The following is a 22,579-nucleotide window of genomic DNA, read 5'->3' as shown; positions in this document are numbered from 1 at the left end:
CCAAATCTCTAGGGAAAGGAGAAAAATATTTAAAGCCTCAAAAAATATATTAGATTTACTGCTAGTCGTTTTGCTAATTACAAATACTTTTAAAGCTGCTGTCTAAAGCTGGTTTCTTGTATACTTTGCCACTTATTCAAAATAACTTTAAAATAATACTGTATTTTCCCTTAATAATCTATAATTCAGCCAGTTTTATTCTCTGCTATGTTAATTAGTAAGGGTCTACCATATTCTTCCCAAAAGCAGTCCTTTCATCAGAACTCCGGTATTTAAAACATTTTAGGTAAAAAGACATATCAGGAAGAAAATGGGTTTTCTTGACAGGATCTATTACTAACAAGACAGGTGATTCCTGAAATAACTGTACTATCACCACAAGCTGTGCTGGGGGTTAAAGATAGTATATGTAAAGCATGGATCAGATTGTCCAGTATCATGGCTAGTTACTTTATCATCATAAAATAAGGTTAGATCTTGTTTTAAAAAAACAGCTTTCTTGAGACATAATTTATTTACCATGAAATCCATCCAGTTTAAATGTACAATTCAATGAATTTTAGTGTCTATACAACATTGTACAACCACCATCACAACCTAAGTAGAGTGAAATCTTACGACTAAGGTTCTATGACTTGACTTTGTCATTTAAAATTAGGTAGGCAAAAACTGCCAATGACCCTAAGTTTAAAGGATGTGAAAGGGGCTCTCTTTTGTTAGTTTGTTTCCCATCTACTGAGGATGACAGGCTGAATTTAGAACATCATCACAGGAAAAAAAATGGATTGTGTCATTCACAGCCCCAGTTTCCTTTTCACAACTTGGCAACTTGATCAAGCCACAAAGCAACATTTACTTTCTCACTTCGATTCAGCTTCACATGGAGAAAGGGGGGTAGAGAAGGACCACTTCACAGCAGCAGAGGGATGGACCAAACTTCTCAGAAGTTTTAAAAACTGAGATGATGAGAGATATACTTGTTAGTTTGTAATCCTTCTCTGCGCCTGGTGTTTTACATATCACCTCTTTTAGTACTGATATTATTCCAATTTTACAGTTGTGGGGGGAAAAATTGAGGCTCCATAGAAGTCTAGCATCTTTCCCTAGGATTTGACAATTCCCTAGGATTTGTCATTAGTGACAGACCAGGAAAAAGATGAAGTGAAATCTCTGGCCAAAAGTCAGATCCAAGTAAGTGACAGAGGCAGGACAGAATGACTGACTCCCAGAGTCCACCCCTCCTTCCACTCAGCTAAGTCACAAGGGGCAGAAAGGCCTGGATCTGCTTCTGGGATAGCATGCCACCCAAATCTTCCCGACCTGTGTAGCTGCCAATACTCACGGCATTCCTGCGCGGCCTTGATGCACAGTTCCTCTGCCGTGTACTCGCCGTTGCCCAGCTGGATGGGCTCTCGATCAGGCAGATAGAAAAGTACCGCCACCCCTGGCTCAGGGGCCTCCAGGGTTACCTCTGTCTTCTTGGAGCTCCTCATTTTAGCACAGAAAGCCATGGCATTGCAGTCCTCTTTTATATTTAGATACTGTAGTAGAAGGGAAACAAGAGACTATGTGGTCACTCTGTGTGTGAAAAGTACAGGTGGCAACAGAGGATGTTATGAAGGTAAGCAAGCAGAAATATTTATTAATGGATAAAGACCTCTCCCTGCTCCTTCCCTCCTTGAAAATCAAATACAGCAGAGCTTATTAGAGGTGAAATCATATGAAATAATTAATTATGGCAAGACCATACTCTTAAAAATCAGAATAATTTTAGGCACCGCCCTGAATTTATTTTATTTGTATACATGTTGTAGTTGAAAAAATGTGACCCTTTCTGGAACTACTCATGTTAATGGAGGTATTAATAATATTTCTGCTACCTCCATTGCTATCACACATCTATTTTATATGACACAAATCAATTAATTTTATGTCTGTTGTCCCCACTAAACAGCAAGCTCCATGAACCATGACCCATGTCATATTTATCTTCACATTCCAGATCCCAGCCCAGGGTTGGCTCAGAGAGTATACACAAAATGACTAGCAATTTATGTTCATAAGCTACATGGAAGGGCCAAGAAAAGTAATGAAAGCTACCAGGTCCCTGTAGCCCCATGAGCAGATGAGAAGCACTCTATGACAGTGTAACAAGGGTGGGAAATATTGCTTAGAAAAGTCAGAACCCACTGGTGAGAAGCAGCAAGTAAGTCATTCACAAGGGTGCCCTTCAAAAGCAACTGAGCCTCAGCAACAGAGCCTCCAGCAAGGTCACAAAGGAAAGGAGGAATGAGGGAAAGAATACGGAGTCTTTCTTCCTCTGGCCCTGACACCAATGGCCTACAAACTCATCTCCCTGACCCTGGACCGTTACTTTCCTCCTGCCTACCAAGGTAACATGCACGTAGCCTCCAATGCACATCACATCCTCCACTGGCTTCCCATTAGCATACAGACAGATTCCCAAGCTCCTTAACAGAGCCTGTTCTCCGCCTGGCCCCAGCCAGCCCCACTAGCCTCATATTCTTCGATCACACCCAGTCTCTTCATGCTTGGAACCTATGAAGCTTCCCATATTTCTTACAGCTCCACACCATCTTCCTAACTTCGATCATGCCGATTCCTCTACCAGGAATACTTTTCCACCTCATCTATTTTATGGCAAACTTCAACTCTTTTTAGAACTCAGCTCAGACATTACCTCCTCAAGGAAGCCTTCTCTGAACTTCTACCCCATCCCTAAGTTGCCTTCTCTTCTGTGTTTCCAAACTCACCACACCGCACTGATCACACTGAATCATAACCACCTTATTCACGTGTCTCTCTCTCTCTCTTTCTAGTCGTCCCTCCCCCACCCTCACTCTCAAGCACTATCAGTTTCTTGAAGACAAAAAGGTGTCAGTCACCTTTGTACTTCGCATGGACCTATGAATGGTCTGAAGAGAGGGATCTCACTCTCACCTATTATGTGTTTCTTGAGGTCAGTCCCCTCTGTACCTAGCACATACCTATGAATGATCCAAGAAAGCTCCCTAAAACAAGCAAAGCCATGCAGGTGGACAGCTGTCACAGCTCTCTCCACCAACTTCATTTGCTTGGTGAGGTGAGATGCTTAAAGGAGGGACATGAGCCAGATAAGCCTCAATGCTACAAACTAAGAGGCATTCAGTTTTTCCCGTTCAATCTCCAAAGTAAATCTGAAAATCAGAATCTCCAGAAACCAGGCTGAGAATCTAAGCTCATACCTTACCTTGAGGTTCTACCAACAGGCAAAGTAGTTTTAAAAAGCAGTACTCAGTCCCCCAATATGTCTCCACACTGAAAAATAGAGGTAGTACACAAAGTAGGAAAAAGCCTGCTTCATAATGCAAGATAAATTTTTATCCTAATATTCTTCACAGACATGACACAGGAAGAATTAAAAGACAATGTTACACTTTTTAGCCCTAAAGAAATAAAAAGGCAAGTGTACATGCAAGATGGTGAAATAGCCTGTGCATAAATTCAAAATTGTTTCTAAGAGTACCTAGTCCCCAAGATGGCCAAATAAGTAATATAGGCCCTATAGTCTCTGAATGTTCAAAAAGGATGTGAGACAAATGTGTATTCAAAGTTGCATCTGGATATGCTAATTCAAGCTTACCTGAGATGTGAGTGATATGCTAATTCAAGCTCACCTAAGATGTGAGCAATATGCTAATTCAAGCTCACCTGAGATGTGAGCAATATGCTAATTCAAGCTCACCGGAGATGTGAGGGATATGCTAATTCAAACTCACCTAAAATATGGGGGTACTATAATTCAAAACTTATCTGATACTCAGACAAACACTTAACTAACAAGGAAAGTCTTTTTCTTTCACAAAAGCACCATTTAACTCTTATATCTTTTCTGTATGAAAGGGAACCCAAAATACTATTCGGGGCTCGGTTTTTATTAGGACGAGAGTCCACCCAGCCCGGCCGGTAGAAATAAACCAACTTCCTTCTCAGTACTCTCGTGTCCTGGCCTTCGATACTGTGCACACCCGATTTCTCTACAACAATGGTGCCATTTGAAACAGAAAAAAAAAGTCTACAATGTCCAGCAGAAGACTTGTCAAACAAAATAAGGTATATTGACATAAAGGAATACGATACAGTTGTTTAAATGAGTGACATAAACCAACAGTGAAAGATGTGCATGACACATCGTGAAGAAAACATAATATATATAGCATAATTCTTTTGGTTATGAACAGCCAAATAAAAACCTAGAAGAACATAGAATAAATTGTTAATAGTGATGAATATCAGGAGAAATTACAAGAGAAATTTATTTTCATTTTGTACTTCGTATAATTTTTTAGCCTGTGCACAAAAAAAATATCAACTTATTAAGATTAACAGAAAGAATACAGATAGAGCTCTACAGGTTCAAGATCACCATTTCATTTTTCTTTTTATAAGCTACTTATTTTCCTTTTTTCCTTTTTTTAAAATATGCAAATCTGAAGCTGGCTAGTAAGATAGGGTATCAATAGATGGCTCTAGAATCTGGTAGAGTACACGTGGATGTTGATGTCCCCAAGATGGCTGCTCAAAGACCCTCCCCAAGTTTCTGCCATTCAGAACAAAGACTTCTGGAAGCCAGGAGAAGCCCCGGATATTCCTCAAAGACTTTGTCATTGTGGTTTCACAGGGATCGATGGGTAGGGTAATCAATCAAAACAGCAAACAGCTATAACTTCTCCTATGCCATTAGAAAAGGGGTGGAATAATTAATGGTTCAAAAAGCAGACACTTGGAAGCAGATTTGGCTCAACTGATAGAGCGTCCGCCTACCATATGGGAGGTCCAGGGTTCCAACCCAGGGCCTCCTGACCTGTGTGATGAGCTGACCCACACACAGTGCTGATGCACGCAAGGAGTGCTGTGCCATACAGGGGTGTTCCCCGCATAGGAGAGGCCCACACACAAGGAGTGCGCCCCACAAGGAGAGCCGCCCCGCATGAAAAAAAGTATAGCCTGCCCAGGAGTGGAACTGCATACACGGAGAGCTGATGCAGCAAGATGACGCAACAAAAAGAGACACAGATTCCCAGTGCCGCGTACAAGAATGCAAGCGGACACAGAAGAACACACAATGAATAGACACAGAAAGAGCAAACAATGGGGGGGGGGGGGGGGGGAGGGAAGGGGAGAGACATACATAAAAAATAAATCTTAAAAAAAAAAAAAAGGCAGACACAAGGTCTACACTCTCTCTCACCTCTGAACCCCAACTATGGCTGCCTTCTCCCCTGTTTGAATCACTACACAAGTAAACCTGGGGATTTAGAATCTATAAGGGAAAACTAGTCTGTAAATCAGCCCACTTTACCACTTTTCAATCCGTTCCTCTCTACCTGGGATCCCTGATCTGTTATTTTCTCCCATTTCTCGTTCCTCCCTGCCTGAATAAACTACTGGCCTAACTCACCTGACGTGCTCTTGAAATTGATTTCTTCAGCAAAGTCAAGAACATAGACAAAATCCAATAACAAATCTACATACCTGCATTTATTCGGCTGTCCAAAGTCCCCAAAAAACAGACTGGAATTTCTTCTCCACTTTATAAAGGCCCTTCGGAGATAAGCTAAAGATAAAAATAAATTAACATATCAGCTGTAGAAGTAATTGCATCAGAAAATAAGAGAACACTATTATTCAAGAAGAAGCCCAAAACATAAGCAGGCAAGAAAAAGCATTTGGAAGGAACAAGGAGTGGGGGGGGAAAAAAAAGATTGAAGAGGACACTGAGAGGATAAAGAGGCATCTTAGGTTGTAAACATCAAAGAAGATACTATTTTCATTGCTTTGATAAAGGAAGTCAGGAACCTTTGCTTCCTGGCAGTATAAGTAAAGACTCCGTGCTTTCGCTGTTAACAACCTCTCTCCTGTGGCTGTGAACAAAAGCTTAGGACACCCAAAAATGTGCACTTTAGTTCACATTCCCATTTCCCTTAGAATTCCCCTCTTCCCAACCTAATCTGTCCTTGGCATAATTTTAATGGTGGAACAAAATAGGGTATGGTGAAAAGGGGAGGGCCTGGGTGTAAATCTGACTAAATATGCTTTCAGTTCAACAAATAGTTTTAAATGATTCTTAACTGGAAATTTAGATAGCAAACAAAGCCCCATCCCAGACTGCCAAACCCACCCCAAAGCCTAATGCTTCTAAATAAGAACAGCAGCTTTGGTTCTGAAGAACTACAGCAAGCTGGTCCCATCTTATCACCAACCAACAGCACCACCCCTACTCCCCCACACATACACAAATGGTTTTTTATTGTTTTAACAACATTACTTGTTGTTTCCCACAAATTCTTTTTTTCAACAGTACAATTAAATTATTTTGGTAAATAAGAAGCGACTATCTTCAGTGATTCAAAAGTAGTTTCCAAGTCAATACAAGTATCTTTGTTCTGGTCAGTCATTCCACAAATTTTATCAGAATCCAGCTTTAGGAACAGCACAGCCCCAGGCATTACACAGCACTGGTGGGGGGGGTGTTACCATTGAGGCCGTGAAGCCAGTGTTCCCTGAGGGCCTTACACTGGAAGGTGGGAAATAGCACAAATGAAAACAACCTAAAATCAATATAGTATGTCAAGTCATCTTCTGCACCTCTTGCTAATTAACCCTGGTGACTAATGCTGGTAAGGGCTAGTTTGGGAAGGCTTTCTGCAGCCGTAGAGACTCAAGTAAAAGTAAAGACGGAAGGCTGGAGAGGGGATGCAAACATGAATTTTGATGTGACAATTCTATTTTAACAAAATTCAAAGACCGAACTATTACACTTTCGGGTTTCTAAAAATCAATATAATTCATTGTTTTAATTATGCAATAGAAATACTGCTCTGCATCAAACCAGCAATTTGAAATCAAATTCTAATGCCTTGCTTTGTTCAGAAGCAGACCTCAAATGTCACACTGAGGAGATTCATTCATTCAACAAGTATTTTTCAGCAGTTCTCTGTGCTCGATTTGGAGGGCTGCAATGAAGAACAAGATATAGTCCCTCCCCTATGGAGTTTATAGTCTAAGGGACAAATGGAATCATGATGTACAAGAAAAGGTAAAGAGATAAAAATGCTAGGAAGAAAAAACAGAGGGCATATCATAGAGGGAATGGAATCTAGTCTAGGGTTCAGGAAGGAAGTAATAATGAGCTGAAATATAATGGACTACTGGAAGTAGGGGAGGGGTTAAACTGGTAGGGAGAAAGCAATCCAGGCCAGAGGATAAGCATGTGCAAAGGCCCAGAGGAAGGGAATTAGTCTGGTCTCTTCAGCTGCATAAAGGTGGAAACTCACTCTAATACTCCTTTGCTAGCACAGAGTCCTGGGCACAGAAGAGCACCAGCTGAGTCCCTGGGCAGTACTTGCTCATGGCAGGTCTGGAGGGCTTTCTACCCAACACTGCAGCAGCACACTACTCTCTGCTGCTGCCAAGAAGGGCCCCCTGCATTGAAGTATTAAGAAGCCTGCTCCCAATGAAGAAAGGAATGTAGACTCAGAACTTTCTAGTTCAGGAAGAGACCTAGAAGTTCCACCAGGCCCAGGATCCTTTCAGAACAGCTAGAACATGAAACATTTTGAAACTTACAAATATTAGATCATGTGTTCCTTGATCTTAGAGATCACGGAGTTTTTCTGGGCCTCATGTAAGATTTTGGGGTCAAACTAAAAATCACTAAGATTCTTCTAGAAATAGGATTCTTTGAAAACCATTACCTGGAACCAAAAGCAGTGCTTTTTTGTGTTATGTGTTTTTGTTTTCCATTATTCTTTCTCTACTGCAAGCAAAACTATAGTGAAATCACCTTGTACTTATCCTCAAACTGACCTCTAGTATTACTGGGCAGTATAATAAAAAGGTATAGATTTGTGATACTTAACCTAGAGATTAAACTTTTTGAGAAAACCAGATTAGCAACTGAATTTTTGAACATTATGTAATTACTATGATGTTTTTTAATACTGACTCAATAACAAAAAAGTTTGTATTGGATGCTGTTCTCATAGAATTGACAGTCTAATGATAAAAATAAAAAGCGCCCACACAGCATTAGGTACTGTTCTAAGCACTTTCAACCAAGGATTGCTGATCCCTTTCATAATGAAATGACAGCTATCCTCATAGAAAGGATTTTCTTAATGCTAAAGCATTTAGTAGGATTCAAATAACATTTCTTTCAGAATAAATCAGACAATATGATCAATATAATCTAGCTGATTATTTTTAGAGCAGATAGGAAAGGAACAAGATTAGTTTATAAGAGCTTTGGATCAATCAAAGAGACCAACTCAAGTTTCTCTGTACAAGATATAAAAGAAAATTCTTGAATGCCAGAAAAACCTTTCAGGAAGAATCACATAAGTACCCTTTAAAAAACAACATGATTCACTGGGATTCAATTCCCAACTCAAATGAATACAAAGAAGCTTAGAAAATGGTATGGATAAATGTGAGTAATCAAAAGCTTTATGGTGATACTACTGAATTCTTTTATCCTAATTTAATTATAAATTTTCAAGGATTTGAAAGAAAACAGTGATAGAACAAAGAATAAAAAGCACTGATTAATTTCGTGGTTCAATTTTATAGATACTGCCTTACATGAAAAAAAAATCAGGGAAATTTTGAAGATTCTCAAATTTCTTTAGTTTATCAAATTCTTACGCAAAAGGCAAGTATATCTGATACTTTCCGAATGGGGGGAAAGTTAAAGAAGTAAAACCCAAGTCTGGGAGCATGAACAAAGAGTAACTGAAATAGATGAGACATTACAGACATTTTTCTGGATGCAAAATTCCAGAATTCTATATCTGAAGACACAGAAGCACACCCATGTGCTTCTTAAATTCTCAAGGACTCTTTTGAAACACTGATATTCATGCAAGGGAAAATATAAAATTAAATTTTGGATACTGCACAAAAGAGAAGTCAAAATAGATTATGAAATATTCACAAATACAATCATCAGAATGCTACCACTTTGGGCCAAAGGCCACTGACAGAGTTATACATTAAAAACAGACTGGATGGTTAAAATCAATAAGACTAAAAATAAAATAAAAATCAATAATTCACTTACAATGAATTACTTTATATACGCCTTAAAGAGATCAAAACCTTTGATTTCTAAAGTATAAAATATTTTTTAAATGTTGATAAATTAAGGTATGAACTCTGAAAAACTGAAAAGAAAATTAGGTAACTGAGAAAATGTCCTGAAACCAGTTGTCTAATATCCTAAATTTTAAGAGTAAAGATCTTAAACCTTAAAAAACTATGTAAGCAGGCAAAAGTATTAAGGCTGACAGGGAAACCTAATGCAAAAACATAAGCTCCGGAAGGACAGGGAATTTTGTCTCTTTTGTGCTGTATCCCTGGCACATATTAGGAGCTCAATAATTAGTTAAACTGTTATTAAAGTAGAAGAGTGACTTAAGAAGGAAAGAAACATTACGTAATGGAAAAACACATTATAATATAGGTTGTGTGGGTTCTTATGAGCTCTATAAACAACTATCAAGTGTGACAGGCAAATCACAATTTCTGAGACTCAGTTTACTCACACAGTCACTTGAGAAGAAAACCTCCTGCTAAAGTGTTGGTGTGAGGATCAAAAAAACTTATCAGAGGGGAAGGGAAGAGAAATAAAATAAATCTTTAAAAAAAACACAACATCAAAAAGTCTTCACAAAATACTGTGAATATAATTAATGCCACTGAATTGCAAACTTAAAAATAGAATGGGAAATTTTATATTACATACATATTAACAATAAACTTTTTTAAGTCTTCACCAAGCACTTAGAAAAATGCCCTTTTCAAAGGAAGTTGTAAATGTGAAAGTGCTTAGAAAGGTGTTAAGGGCTAAAGCAATTTCACGTAGACTTTATGGCAGAGGACTAAATTAGACTGTGAGCCTGCTTACTAGAGGGAAAAAAATAAGTATATATTCTGGGCAAAAGTCTAGTCACAAATCAAAGTCCCATTTCCTAAGTATCAGATAATGACACAGCAGAGCAGTTGGGAGCACAGGCTGGAGTCACACTAATCTGGGTTTGATTCCTGGATACTCCACCTAACTAGCTGTTGTAATATCCCTAAGCCTCAATGTTCTTAGCTGTAAATCAGGAGGAAAAAATGACACTTACCTCTTAAGTGTGTTGAGTTCAATAAGTTCATGTACAGAAAATGCCTAACAGAGTTCCTTTTACGCTCAGATTTGACCATCATTTCTGTTAAACTGATTAGAGCCTGAGGGAATACAGTTCCAGTCAAGGAGAAGGAATGTCAATATACACTGAGCTTTCCAACATCTCATGCGTGGAGCTAGGCACTTGCACTTAAATCTCAAAAAAAGCATGAGAGGTTTTAGGCCAATCAATGGGAGTGCCAAGAATCAAACATGTGACGACTAATTCCAAAGACCTCGCTCTTTCAACATGGCGGGAGGTGGTAGTGGGGACTTGGGGTAAGGGGAGGTGGTGGTGGTGAAGGAGGGGGCCTGCTCTAAAATGTACCCCACTATCACCACACTGTCTCTTCTGGATTTTTAGTACTTTTTATAGCCGCATCTACCTAGAAGACTGATTTCTAATGTCCTTTCCTCCAGAGACTGAAAGAACTGTCATTAAAAAATCATTAAGTGGCTTGGAATTGCCTGTGTTCCAGTCCACAACACACGGGAACCACCATGGCAGGTGTGGAGATGAAAGTTCTGGTGGCATCTGACACAGGCCTGCCTCATGTGGGCATGGAACCACTTTAAGGCCTAACATATCAAACCAGCGAAAAAGTCTCTGCTTCTCTTTCTGCCTCATCACCAGAAGCTGTGCACTCAAAGGTCTCAGAAGTGACGTATCTGTCACTCCCAGTAGCCCACTCTGTCAAGACCAGGAATAACGATTCTGATGAAAGCATTACAAAATGCTGCAAGGCTAATAGATTCCAGCTAAAAGGATGACATACTATAAATACAAAATCTGCTATTTTTTCTTGTCAGCAAGTCAGAATTATGACTTTTCTATATGCCACTCCTGACACACAGAATAACTCATTTCTAACTATAGCAGCAATTCCAGGAATACCCCAGAACCATAAGTGCTGCTTCATTTACAATAAACTTCTAGGGATGATCAAACAATCAATGCCAACTGGATGGTTCAGGGCTCTCTGCACTGCTCCCAATCAGCCTGCCCTTGCTGAGAGACAGTGTCTGAGAAAAGTAAATACTGTACTTCTCGTAAAGTCAGTAAGTGTCTTCCTAAAAGCTACACTGTATCAAGATACTTTGCTACTTTTTCTTCCTTTAAATCTGATTAGCACTAATGCATCTATAAAGTTATTATGGAGAACAGAAAATAATATTCAGTGAAGGCATCCTTGTCCTTACCCATAGGTTAAAATACAGCAGCAGAGCAGACGTGCGGCATGTGGGGAAAGGCTTGTCTTCATGGTATGTGCATTTTTAATCATTCTTTCCTAAAATATTTATTACACAATTATACCATTACAATAAAACCTTGCATTTACACAGTCCTTCACGGGTTAATAAGGGCTTTCACATCTGTAGCCACATTGGAGTATCACAGTTCCCTTTCACAGATGAGATGACTGCACTCAGGCTTTCCCACAGTCAACTAACCAGCCGGTGAGTAGTAAGACTTAAGTCACAAACATTTTTCTTAGCTTCCAGCTTCCCTGCCCTTTCAGTTTACTGCACTGCACTGGGCAATGCTCTAGGCTCTGGGAAAGGACAAAGTAGGAACACAGTTATAAGCTGAGCCTACCAAAAACCTTATAGTCTATAAAGATAAATATATTCGCAGGAAACCTCAAGCAAAAGGATGCAGAAGGGATGCTGAAAGGCTGTAAGAACTACAGGAGTCAAGAAAAGAGAGAGGGAAGTGAATGTAGCTCAGTGGTTTGAGCACCTGCTTCCCACGTATGAGGTCCCGGGTTCAATTTCCAGTACCACCTCAAAAAAAAAAGAGATGGAGCACAAGAGGGTAATGCCTTGGGCTGGGAAGTGATCAGGGAGAGGGGAAATCTGCAATTTGCTATTGGTTTTGAGGAGTGGAAAAGATTTTAAAAGACAGGGAAGGGTACTGCTGTTCTGGGAAAGAGTCAGGAGGAAGGAAAATCGCAAGGATTGGTGTTCAGGGAGGAGTACGTAGACTGGAAGGATCATGTAGGAGAGATGGAGAACATGGAAAGGTGAGGGAGGGATGGGCTGGGGACAGCATCTGTGTACCAGTTTCTTCCTGGGGCAAGAAGGTAAACCTCCAGTCAGGAAGAGGCCCAGGTTCTATTCCAGTGGTACCACTATATGGACTTGAGCGAGCTTCTTAATAAACTGAGTGCAAATCCTACATAAGGGAAAGTTAAAGATATCAGAGGACCTCTAAGGTTCCTACAGAACAGGCCTGGAGTCATCCTAACCCAAGTTCAGATCCCAGCTCTAACAGTGCTGGCTGTGTGACCTAGGGCAAGTTTCTTAAACTCTGATGGATTTCTGTTTCCTTCACTATAAAATGGGAATAATAAAATAAAATGGGATGTTGTGATGCTTCAAGATTTCCCCAAATATCTATCACTAAAGCAATAAGTTTTTGACTGGCTCATACTCCAAAAAGCACAAGCACGTTAGAAAATCAATTTTCTGTGAGGACAGGCAAGGCTTTTAAAACTTTTAGATTTGGGAAGTGGATGTGGCTCAACCGACTGGGCTCCGGTCTACCATATGGGAGGCCCTGGGTTCACTTCCCAGGGCCTCCTTGTGAAGGCAGGCTGGCCCGCGCCTGCGAGAGCTGACAGCCTGCGACTGCGGAGAGCTGGCACAGCAAGATGACACAACAAAGGGAGACAAGCATACAACTGGACACAGAGAGCTGACAGTGAGGAGATGGCAAAGGGTGGGGGATAAATAAAAATAAATTTTAAAAAAACTCAAAAACCTTCAGATTAAAAAAAAACAAAACAAACCCTTATTTTAAAATCATATGATGCTGCACAAAAACTCTAATTTTCCATTATTTTGTATTCCCATAATTTAAAGAAACATGAAAACAACCCTGCATCTTCCTCTCCCTAATTTGTACTAATTTATTTGAGATGAACTATATATTCATCTATTTCCTCTCTCCTGTTATGCACTAAGTTCTTTTGGGGCAGAAACCCTTCTAACATGTTTCTTTTAACTCTTAATTCTCCCATCTCTTAAAACAGAAATCAGCCCTGCTTACCTTAGGGAAAAACTGAATTTAAGGGGAAGAAATCAGCCCACAGGGAGAGTCTGATAAGGACCCACTGCTAGCACTGCCACCCCTAGTCACTACTTCACCTCCATGACTGGACTTTAAACTCTGCCATTTCTATGAATAATCTCAAGCCACCCCTGTGTATTTTTACCATTCCCTCCAGATTTAAAGCCCTACAAAGAAGGGGATCCAAGAGGTTGAACCTAGTTCACCCTCAGCCATTTATCTGCACCTCCTTCAGCTTCCATGGAAGATCACCCCAGAAAAAAAGGGGATTCAGATGCTAGACAACTCCCCAAATGGCAAATATTCATTTCAGTCTATACCCCAGAGGAACTTAACTATCTCCTCAAAACATAGGTGAAGTTGGAGGACAAAAATGAAAATAAGAGGAAATCCCGAGAAAAATGTTTTCTCTAAATGGTCTCCCAAGCCTCTCTTCAACCAAAAAGACATAATCAGTATTTATATCTGGCTTTGAAATAGTCCTGCCAACAAAATTCCAATCTTAATATGCAGACAGAGCTCCCCGAGTCTCCTGCTTGCCTAATGAACACTGCAGTCAGTCTTCGCCAAGCAGCAGCCAGCGCAGGGCAGGGCAAAACCACCAGGTTAACATTGTTCCTCCAAGGCCACTGAGATACCTCTTACTTCCCTACCCCATCTGGCCCAGTTTTCTCTAGTATCCATGGAGGATCTAGTAAGGGTTACACATCACTAACTGATATCCAGGAGCCTTTACTTAGAGTTATGCCTTAAAACAGTATCCATGACCCACAGTAAGAAATATATTTTATAGTATACATTTGTACATGGCAAACAAGTTTCACAAAAAGATTCTTAACCATACTATATGCAATGCACTCTGGTATTTTCTAATCTATACGACTGGCTTTTACTTACTTTCCTTTTTAATACTAAACAAGATTCATAAGCTAGATTTCACAACACACTAAGAATGAACCACAGTTTTAAAAACCACAAATTAAAGGACTCAAAATTACCAATGATAAAATTTACCTTATTTTCACTGTTTTTATTCAATGCATATACCTTACCCAGCTGTGATTTATTTTATGTGGAATTCTTTTGACTACTAGAAGATTATTCCTATTTTCCACAATGTATAGTCTATGATGTTTCAAACACAAAAAGCCAGACTGAGATCAACTGTACAATGCCCAAAGTTTTCCTTTCACAATTCAACTTCTCGTTCCAGAAAGCTCTTTGGTTCATTACCTTATAGACTGATATAAGGGTGCCACCATTGGATGGAGATCTAGAAAATGTAGAAATTGTGCCTGCAAAACATGGAAGATCCATGTTTTAAATCCTGCCAATTCCCATTATTCTTATCCAAGATTAATACCCACAGTCCACAGACCCCAAATGCTAATTTTATGATTACATTTCTTAGTGATCCTTCTGTAGGTACCTGGATAATTCAGAATCAATTCTTTGTACTTTGCATCTGTGCAAAATTTCCAGGGTGGTTCACAGAAATAACCAGTGAATGGACAGAAGAGTTTAGCTTATGGCCATCAGTGGGAACTTTTGGGGACAGAGGGAGCTTTTCCAAGTCTTAGAAATTTAGATGGTAGATGGTATAGATCATGACTAGGTTGTGCCTTTTGTAGCAACTTTTAATTATTTTTATATTTCCCTACCAATAAATTGAAAAAGTTGATCAGACGTAGCTATTCTTTCCCAAGATAAATGTTCACTTCCCATCCTGCACATAAAAAGAGTCTCAATGAGACACTTTGAATCCTTGAAGCGAGGTCTCAAGCAAGTCCAGAGCATGACCACATCCATAATTCTTTTTATCACACAGCCCTCATCTGATAGAAAGCACTTGAAATTAGTCAAATTAGCATTCATTGCATTGTACCAAACCATTTAGTGGCAATGCCTGGTCTTCTTTTATTCCACTTAATGTTCCTTTCTTGGGTGGTAGAGGGTGGGAGTGGGGAGCAGTATAGACTTATTTTCTCTCCCCTTTCAAGGGAATAGAAGTGTAGAAAGAGAAGAGGGGAGAATAATTTGTCAAGACTGCCATGAGGATAAATATTATGACAGTATGTAAATAAATGACTAGTTAGACTAAATATAAAAACACAAATATAATAACCACTTAGAAGAATCTGTTAAGTTCACTTGCTCCTGGGCATCATTAAGTAAAACAAACAAAAACCCATATGGAAGCAGATGTGGCTCAACCGAATGGGTTCCCGTCTACCATATGGGAGGTCCTGGGTTCATGTCCCAGGGCCTCCTTGTGAAGGCAAGCTAGCCCACACCCACGAAGAGCTGACGGCCCGCACCCACGGAGAGCCCACGGAGAGCCCACAGAGAGCTGGTGCAGCAAGATGACGCAACAAAGGGAGACAAGCAGACACAGAAGAATGTGCAGTGAATGGACACAGAGAGCAGAGAGCAAACAAGCAGCAAAGGGGGGTGAATAAATAAAAATAAATAAATCTTTAAAAAAAAAACAAACCCATAGGGATGCACAGCCCAATGGGAAGAAAAGAATGCAAAAAAGGATCACCAGAGAAAAGTTAGCAACCTAAGAACATGGCAAGGTAATACGATTGATTGTCAAATATGGGACACAGCCAACCATGGCAAAAGAGCGTGTTCAGAGTAGGTGTGAGGGTAGGGGCTAATGCAAAAGACCAGGGCAAACAGCATAATGGAGCTAAATGTGCTGGCCAAGAAGACTTGCGCCAAAACCTGCACCTTGCCACTCAGTAGCTGGGTTCAAGCAACTTTTAACTCAATGTGACCATTTTTCCCATTTGCAAATAAGGATATTTTTTAAGAAGGTTATTTTAAGTTCTGGGGAGGGGAAAAAAAAAAATATATATATATATATATTATATATATATGGGTCCAACAGCTGGCCTATAGTAGGCATATAATACTGGCATCATCACTATGTAAGAGAAGGGATATGGGCTAGGTCTTTTGGGATGAGGAGGATACAGGTTGGATGAGAATAGGGGCTGCCTGAGGGGTACACATACCAAATACTGGAAATGTCATTAAGGAACAGCAAAAGAAGGTCAGGAGCACACAGAGCACTTTGGCTGGAAACTGAACAGAAAGTTTGTATGAAAGAACAGAAAGAGAGGAGGTAAGGAAGAAAGTCAGGGCTAGTTGACAGCAGCACACACAGGCCACTGGACTTTCCTCTAAGAAGACAAACCCCAAGGAGAAGTCAAATCTCCAGACTTACATGAATTCCTCAGAAACAAGGAAGTCCCCCGAACCTAAATGCATGTAATGTGTGGTGGGGCGCTCAAACTCAGGGAGACAATGAGGGAAGGGAAAAGTACAGGACCCTTGAAACGGAACTGTATACAAATAATTTACTTTTAAATATTTTAAATGAATCAACTAGTACCTGATGTATATACTTAGGTACTGCCCATTGAGATTTCCTCCCTTCTCCTTTTATTGAACATTCCAGAACACTCAAATTAACAGAACAAACAGCCTCAAATAGTGCACGGGTAAGAGCCAATTTGAATATTCCTCTGGCAATCCATATTCTCCCTTACTATACATGCACACACATACACACACAGAAAGAAGGGATTTCTTTCTTTAAAAAGATAAAATGAGAAGTGATAAGATTTTCATCTGTGAATCATGCTATCAATGAGTCAGAAAAACTTTCCCAAAGCTTTTGCCCTCACAGCTCCAGAGCCTCCCTTGGACATTTGCTAACAGCACTGGGGGAATCAACATTCTGCTGCTGGTGATTCATCCTCCTCCAGCATAGACCCAGGGAGGAGTTCACGGGGCTGCCCTTGGGAGTCACTCTGATTTATTTCTGTAACATCTTGTCCTTGGGTAAAAGGGAAGGCAGAGGCAGAAACAGGAGGTCAGGAGGCCGTCTATTACTCACAGAGTTGTTTACACAGCCCTGTTCACCTATCATCCAGAATACAGAAGACGTAACTTACCTATGTTTCCAGGAATCTGGATATTGTAGAACGTATGAAAATGATGCTGAATGGAATTTCACGTGCCTTTGATGATTCAGAAGACCATTTCAAGACTTTCTCAGGCCTCTGAATTACAATTTTTGATTAATTTTCATTTTACAAGTTGATGAGGAATGGAGTTAGGAGGAGGGGGATTTTTCCAGTTAGTAGGAATTGCATAAACATGGTTCCCTGTTAAATAGACAGTCTTCATGAGTATGCATGAATGTTCTATCAGTCTACTGAGGAGGATGTATATCCAGTCAGATATGCCCTCAACTTTCTGATCCTGGTCAAAAGAACTGTTTTCCAGTGTGTTCATCTATATACACAGTGTGGCACAACCCTAGGCCCTCAGACACCAAATCACATGGCACCAAACTAAATATTAATGAAGGAACCTCTGCCTTTTCAGTCCTTCTTCAAAGGAATACAAAAAAAGCAAAGTCAACTTAACTGCTCATGACTATTAACTAATATAAAATCAATAAGTACAATTACATATATCCTTTTTACTGCTCACAAAGCACCAACAACACATGGTGTCCATTAATCCTTACAACAATCTGAAGTACCATTCCTCTTTATTCATAAGCAAACTAAGGCCTAGAGATACTAAATGACCTGTGAAAGGCCACATGTATTTATTAAAACTAGGAATCAAATTCAAGTTATCACAAGGCAAAGGAAATGGAAAGAGAAACTAAAGAAAACAAAAGAAAAAAGAACAAATGGAAAGTGGATGTGGCTCAAGTGACTGGGCTCCCATCTACCATATGGAAGGTCCAGAGTTCAATTCCTGGGGCCTCCTGGTAAAAGCAAGCCAGCCCACATGGTGAACAGATCCAAGCAGAGTGCTAGCCCATGCGGCAAGCTGGCCCAAGTGCAGAGCTGAAGCAGCAAGGTGACACAACAAAAAAAGAGACAATGTGGAGAGACAATAAGAGACGCAGCAGATCAGAGAGCTGAGGTGGCACAGGAGATTGAGCACCTCTCTTCCACTCTGGAAGCTCCCAGGATTAGTTCCCGGTGCCAGGTAAGAGAAGACAAGCAGACACAGAAGAAAGCACAGCAAATGGACACAGAGAACAGACAATGAGGGGGGAGGGGAGAGAAATTATTAAAAAACTGTTAAATAAAAAAAGAACAAATGGTCATGGTAAAAAGGTCAAATTCCACTAATTGTCAAATTCAAGTAATAGGGTGCCATTTTCTATCCATCTAGTCAGTTAAGGCGGTGTGGTAGTTATTTTTTTTTTTAAAGATTTATTTTTTATTTATTTCTCTTCCCTTACCCCCCCCCCCGCCACCCGCTGTCTGCTCTCTCTGTCCATTCGCTATGTGTTCTTCAGTGTCTGTTTATATTCTTGTCAGTGGTACCAGGAATATGTGTCTCTTTTTGTTGCATCATCTTGCTGTTCATCTCTCCGTGTGTGCAGTGCCACTCCTGGGTGGGCTGTGCTTTTTTTGGGCAGGGTGGCTCTCCTTACGGGGTGCACTCCCTGCGCATGGGTCTCCACTATGTGGGGGTCACTCCTGTATGGCACAGCACTCCTTGCGTGCATCAGCACTGCGTGTGGGCTAGCTCATCACACGAGTTGGGAGGCCCTGGGTTTGAACCCTGTACCTCCCATGTGGTAGGCAGACGCTCTATCCACTGAGCCAAATCCGCTTCCCAGTTGTTTTAAATATAAACACAAGCCTGAGTTAGGTAGAAGTATTAATTACTATCATCTACAAACAATTAAAAAAAATTATTTAGCCTCATGATAATAAATATATACATCCAATAACATAAAAATTCGTAATTGAAAAGCAAAAGCTTTATTCCTCACTCCTCAAAGAGAACTTTTTTCTTTTGGTGCAACTTTCCTTGAGAACAACTTGGCCCCAAATCCCACAGAATATATTAATGAAAAAAGCAGGTTACAAAATACCATGAATAGTAACATAACTAGCATGATGGCAGTTATGTTACATTCATGCAAGTAATCCTAAAGAGAAAAAATAATGGAGGATGGGGACGACACTACACGGATAATTATCTGTGTTAGCAGAGATTATCTCACGATGTTTGTGGTATTAGTGGTTATTTCATTTTGCATGCTTTTTGCGATTTTTCAAGTGTTCTACAACAAATAAGTGTTACTATTCCAACCGAGGAAAAAGTAACTTCCCGAGGTTACAGAGAATTATGCAACCATCACCCCCAAAAAAGCCCCATGCTCAGCAGCAGTCATTCTCCATTTCCCCCTACCCTAACCTGTGGCAACCTTTAACCTACTTTGTATCTCCATAGATTGCTTCTTCTGAACATTTCACATAAACGGAATTATACAAAATGTGGCCTTTCATGTAGCATATCTTCAAGGTTCATGCTTGATGTAGCATGTATCACTGTATCCATTTTATGGTTGAATAATAAATCTAAATCTTTAAAATCCACTTTAGACAAAAGATTTGAGATGCTGGAGTGGATGGAGATCCTGAGACATAAGAACTTGCTGACATTTCCAACTGGTCGGCAAGTACTAATCACTCTATCTCCTTAATCTTCACCCATTTCTCTCCATCATCCCATGATTTCTCTTCCAAACAGGTGTGCTACTCCTTGATCTTGGAAAACCACCACAGGAAACTAAAGTAGTATTAGCAGGAATGTATACTTATCCATAGCTTTCTCATTTAATCATGATAACTTTGGGAAATCAGTGGAGTTTGCATTTTGCTGAGGTTCTCAGAGATTACTTAATTTGCTAAGTGTCAATCTATAGTGACAAAAACAGAATTGCCAATATATTTATTCCCTTTGGTACTCTCCACAGTAAAATCAGTCCTATAATTATTGCCATAGGTAAACTGAGCAGTATCTCCCTGTCAGCCAGCTGATTAAAGTCCCAGGACACTGATCACTCATTCACCTGCTCTCTCAACAAACAGTTACTGAAAAACTCCTGTGTGCCATGCCTTATATAAGAAGCTGGGGGTAGAACATGAACACTGGGTATACACAGCGCCTTTATTCACGGACTGTTTTGTTTTGTTGTTCTGTGTTATCTCATATTAAGGTAAGAGAATATTTGAGAATATTTAAACAATGATGGGAAGAAGAGAATCAAAAGGATGAGGGTGAAGATATGAAAGGGAGAAAGGATGATCTACTAACTAAAGGCTGGAAGAGGGGAGTGAATGGGGCATCAGACCTTCCCCCACCCCCCAACTAAGAGAGGTGGCAGAGACTGCTAATTGATGCCATAATTCATCCTCCTCCCCTTCTTCCACTGTAATTTTGAGACATATCCTAAATCTCTGAGCCTCAGGTCCTTTAATATGAAATGGGAACAATATTAGCTCTTACCTCCTTGGGCCAGTGGTATAAAGTCATGACCAAGGATACAAGGATATTATTTTTCTCTATGGATGTGCACTATCAAAATCCTGAGAATAAAATCCAGGAAGGAAAAATCAAACTGTAGAGAACAGATCCTGTGTGGCTGCTGTTGTGACCATAATTCTAAATGACACTTGTCATGAAAGTTATGTTAACACAACCAACATGTGTTCTAGTCCACACATCTGACTCTGGGTCAGAAATCATGTCCAGTATATCACCGTATTACAGAACCTGGGCTCTCCCCCTGGCACTAACATCAACTAGCTCTGTGTTGGGAAAGTCATAAACTCAACTATAAGTGCTTGAAGCCAAAAACAAGATCCTTTCCTGTCTACAGTCTCAAGGCATGGCTGGCAGAGTGCTCTGAACTCACAAGTATTTATATGTTTAATAACTGCTATTGAGATGCTACTACTTGTAGGCACTGTACTAAGTGTTGGTAACAAGAAAGACAAGGGTCTTTGTTGGTTTTATAAAATGCCATAGCCACAATGCCATAGTAATCAATTCATACAGCCTATTCATTTACAAATGAAGACACAGAGCAAGAAAAGTAGCAAACTCAAATTTAAATTTAAGGATTAGATTAAATCAGTATCCCCAAACCCTATTTGCTAGAACTTTGTATTTCTCATAAATGACAATAATTGTTTCACACACACATATGCCTCCAAAAAGGGGGGAGGGGGGGGAGGGAAGGGATGTGGGGTTAAACAAAGTTAATCTTTTTTAACAAGAAGAGTTCTCAGACCTTTAGTAAGTTAATAGCAAAAGACAGATCTTGAACTCAGATCTCGAGATACCTAGGGAAAGACGATTTATACTATTGCACATTACCTCTTGAAGTTTGGAAGGAAAAGGGAGGGAGGAGGAGGGGAGTAAATACTGCTACCTGCTATCCTTGTCCTTATTTATTTTATACACAGTGGTTCTCCAACATTCACAAAATTATTCGGCCAAGGAACTTTTTAAATGGAATGTATACTTAGGAAAGTCTGAATTAGAAGATCTCTATGCTCACTTTCATTTCTCTAATTTTATAAATAAATTTATCTGAGAGTATCAACCTCAGGCGGCACCCTCTCTTGGGTAGATAATATGCCAGATTCTCCTATTCATATATTCATATTCATTTATACCCTCTGTGACGCTCCCCCCTTTCCCATACACACATACCCTAAAACTGGACAGACACAAGCATGGGGATAAAAATCTAAGATTTCAGTTTAATCAAATCAGACTTAAAATAGTACTCAGAAAAGTGGGGGAGAAAGGGGATATTTCTGCAATGTCACCTCAAGAAGGTATTCTGGAAGGTAATGTCTGGGAAAAGTAACCTTTACTATTTCTCAATAAACTAAACACCTGGCATAACGTCCATGCAATTCTAATATAAAACAGGTGGATACAAAGAAAGTAAGTCACCTAAGAATGATTTCCCAGCCTCCCTCCCAAATGACCCTCTGCTTTTATCTGCCTCTGCATTCTTGCTTTTTTCCCCTTCGGCCTACTTAATTTTTCTGTTTTCATCCTTAATATTTTCTCAAGTCTTCTCTTTTCACCTTGTGAATGGATAAATTATGTGATACACTGGCAGCTGGCCATTGAGTCTTCCCAGAATAGAGCCTACTTTTCAGGAAACCCTGCCTCATTTCTAGTGAGGGGACGATGACAAAAGGAGAAAGAGGAGACAGAGAGTGAGATGATGGCAAATTCAAACAGCTCACGAACCAAGCAGACATCTCTTCAAAAGAATAGACAATGCCAACTGTACCAAACTATATTTTGTTTGCGAGCACATTATTCTGCATGTATACATCTTTATATGTTAACTATCAGTGTTAAATTACTTGAGTGTAAGAATGTCTTTAATGGTAACAGTTCCCAGATCC

The 22,579-nt window shown here is 39.9% G+C and overlaps 1 protein-coding gene across 20 annotated transcripts in view; it reads right to left on the bottom strand.

Annotated features, from left to right (window-relative positions):
- JAK1 (Janus kinase 1) overlaps positions 1-22,579 on the bottom strand; it is a 251,790-nt gene that overhangs the window by 52,219 nt on the left and 176,992 nt on the right. For all 20 annotated transcript variants that reach the window (XM_071217414.1, XM_058303439.1, XM_058303444.1 and 17 more), the window contains 2 exons: positions 5,536-5,617; positions 1,343-1,541 (listed from right to left, as the gene is read on the bottom strand). In XM_071217414.1, coding sequence (XP_071073515.1) covers positions 1,343-1,541; positions 5,536-5,541 — 205 coding nt within the window. In that variant the 5' untranslated portion in view covers positions 5,542-5,617. The remainder of the gene's footprint in view (positions 1-1,342; positions 1,542-5,535; positions 5,618-22,579) is intronic.

Source organism: Dasypus novemcinctus, chromosome 9 (genome assembly GCF_030445035.2).
Source record: "Dasypus novemcinctus isolate mDasNov1 chromosome 9, mDasNov1.1.hap2, whole genome shotgun sequence".
Classification (NCBI taxonomy): Eukaryota; Metazoa; Chordata; class Mammalia; order Cingulata; family Dasypodidae; genus Dasypus; species Dasypus novemcinctus.
The sequence above is the reverse complement of the archived record's forward strand: the minus strand, read 5'-3'. Positions and strand labels throughout refer to the sequence as shown.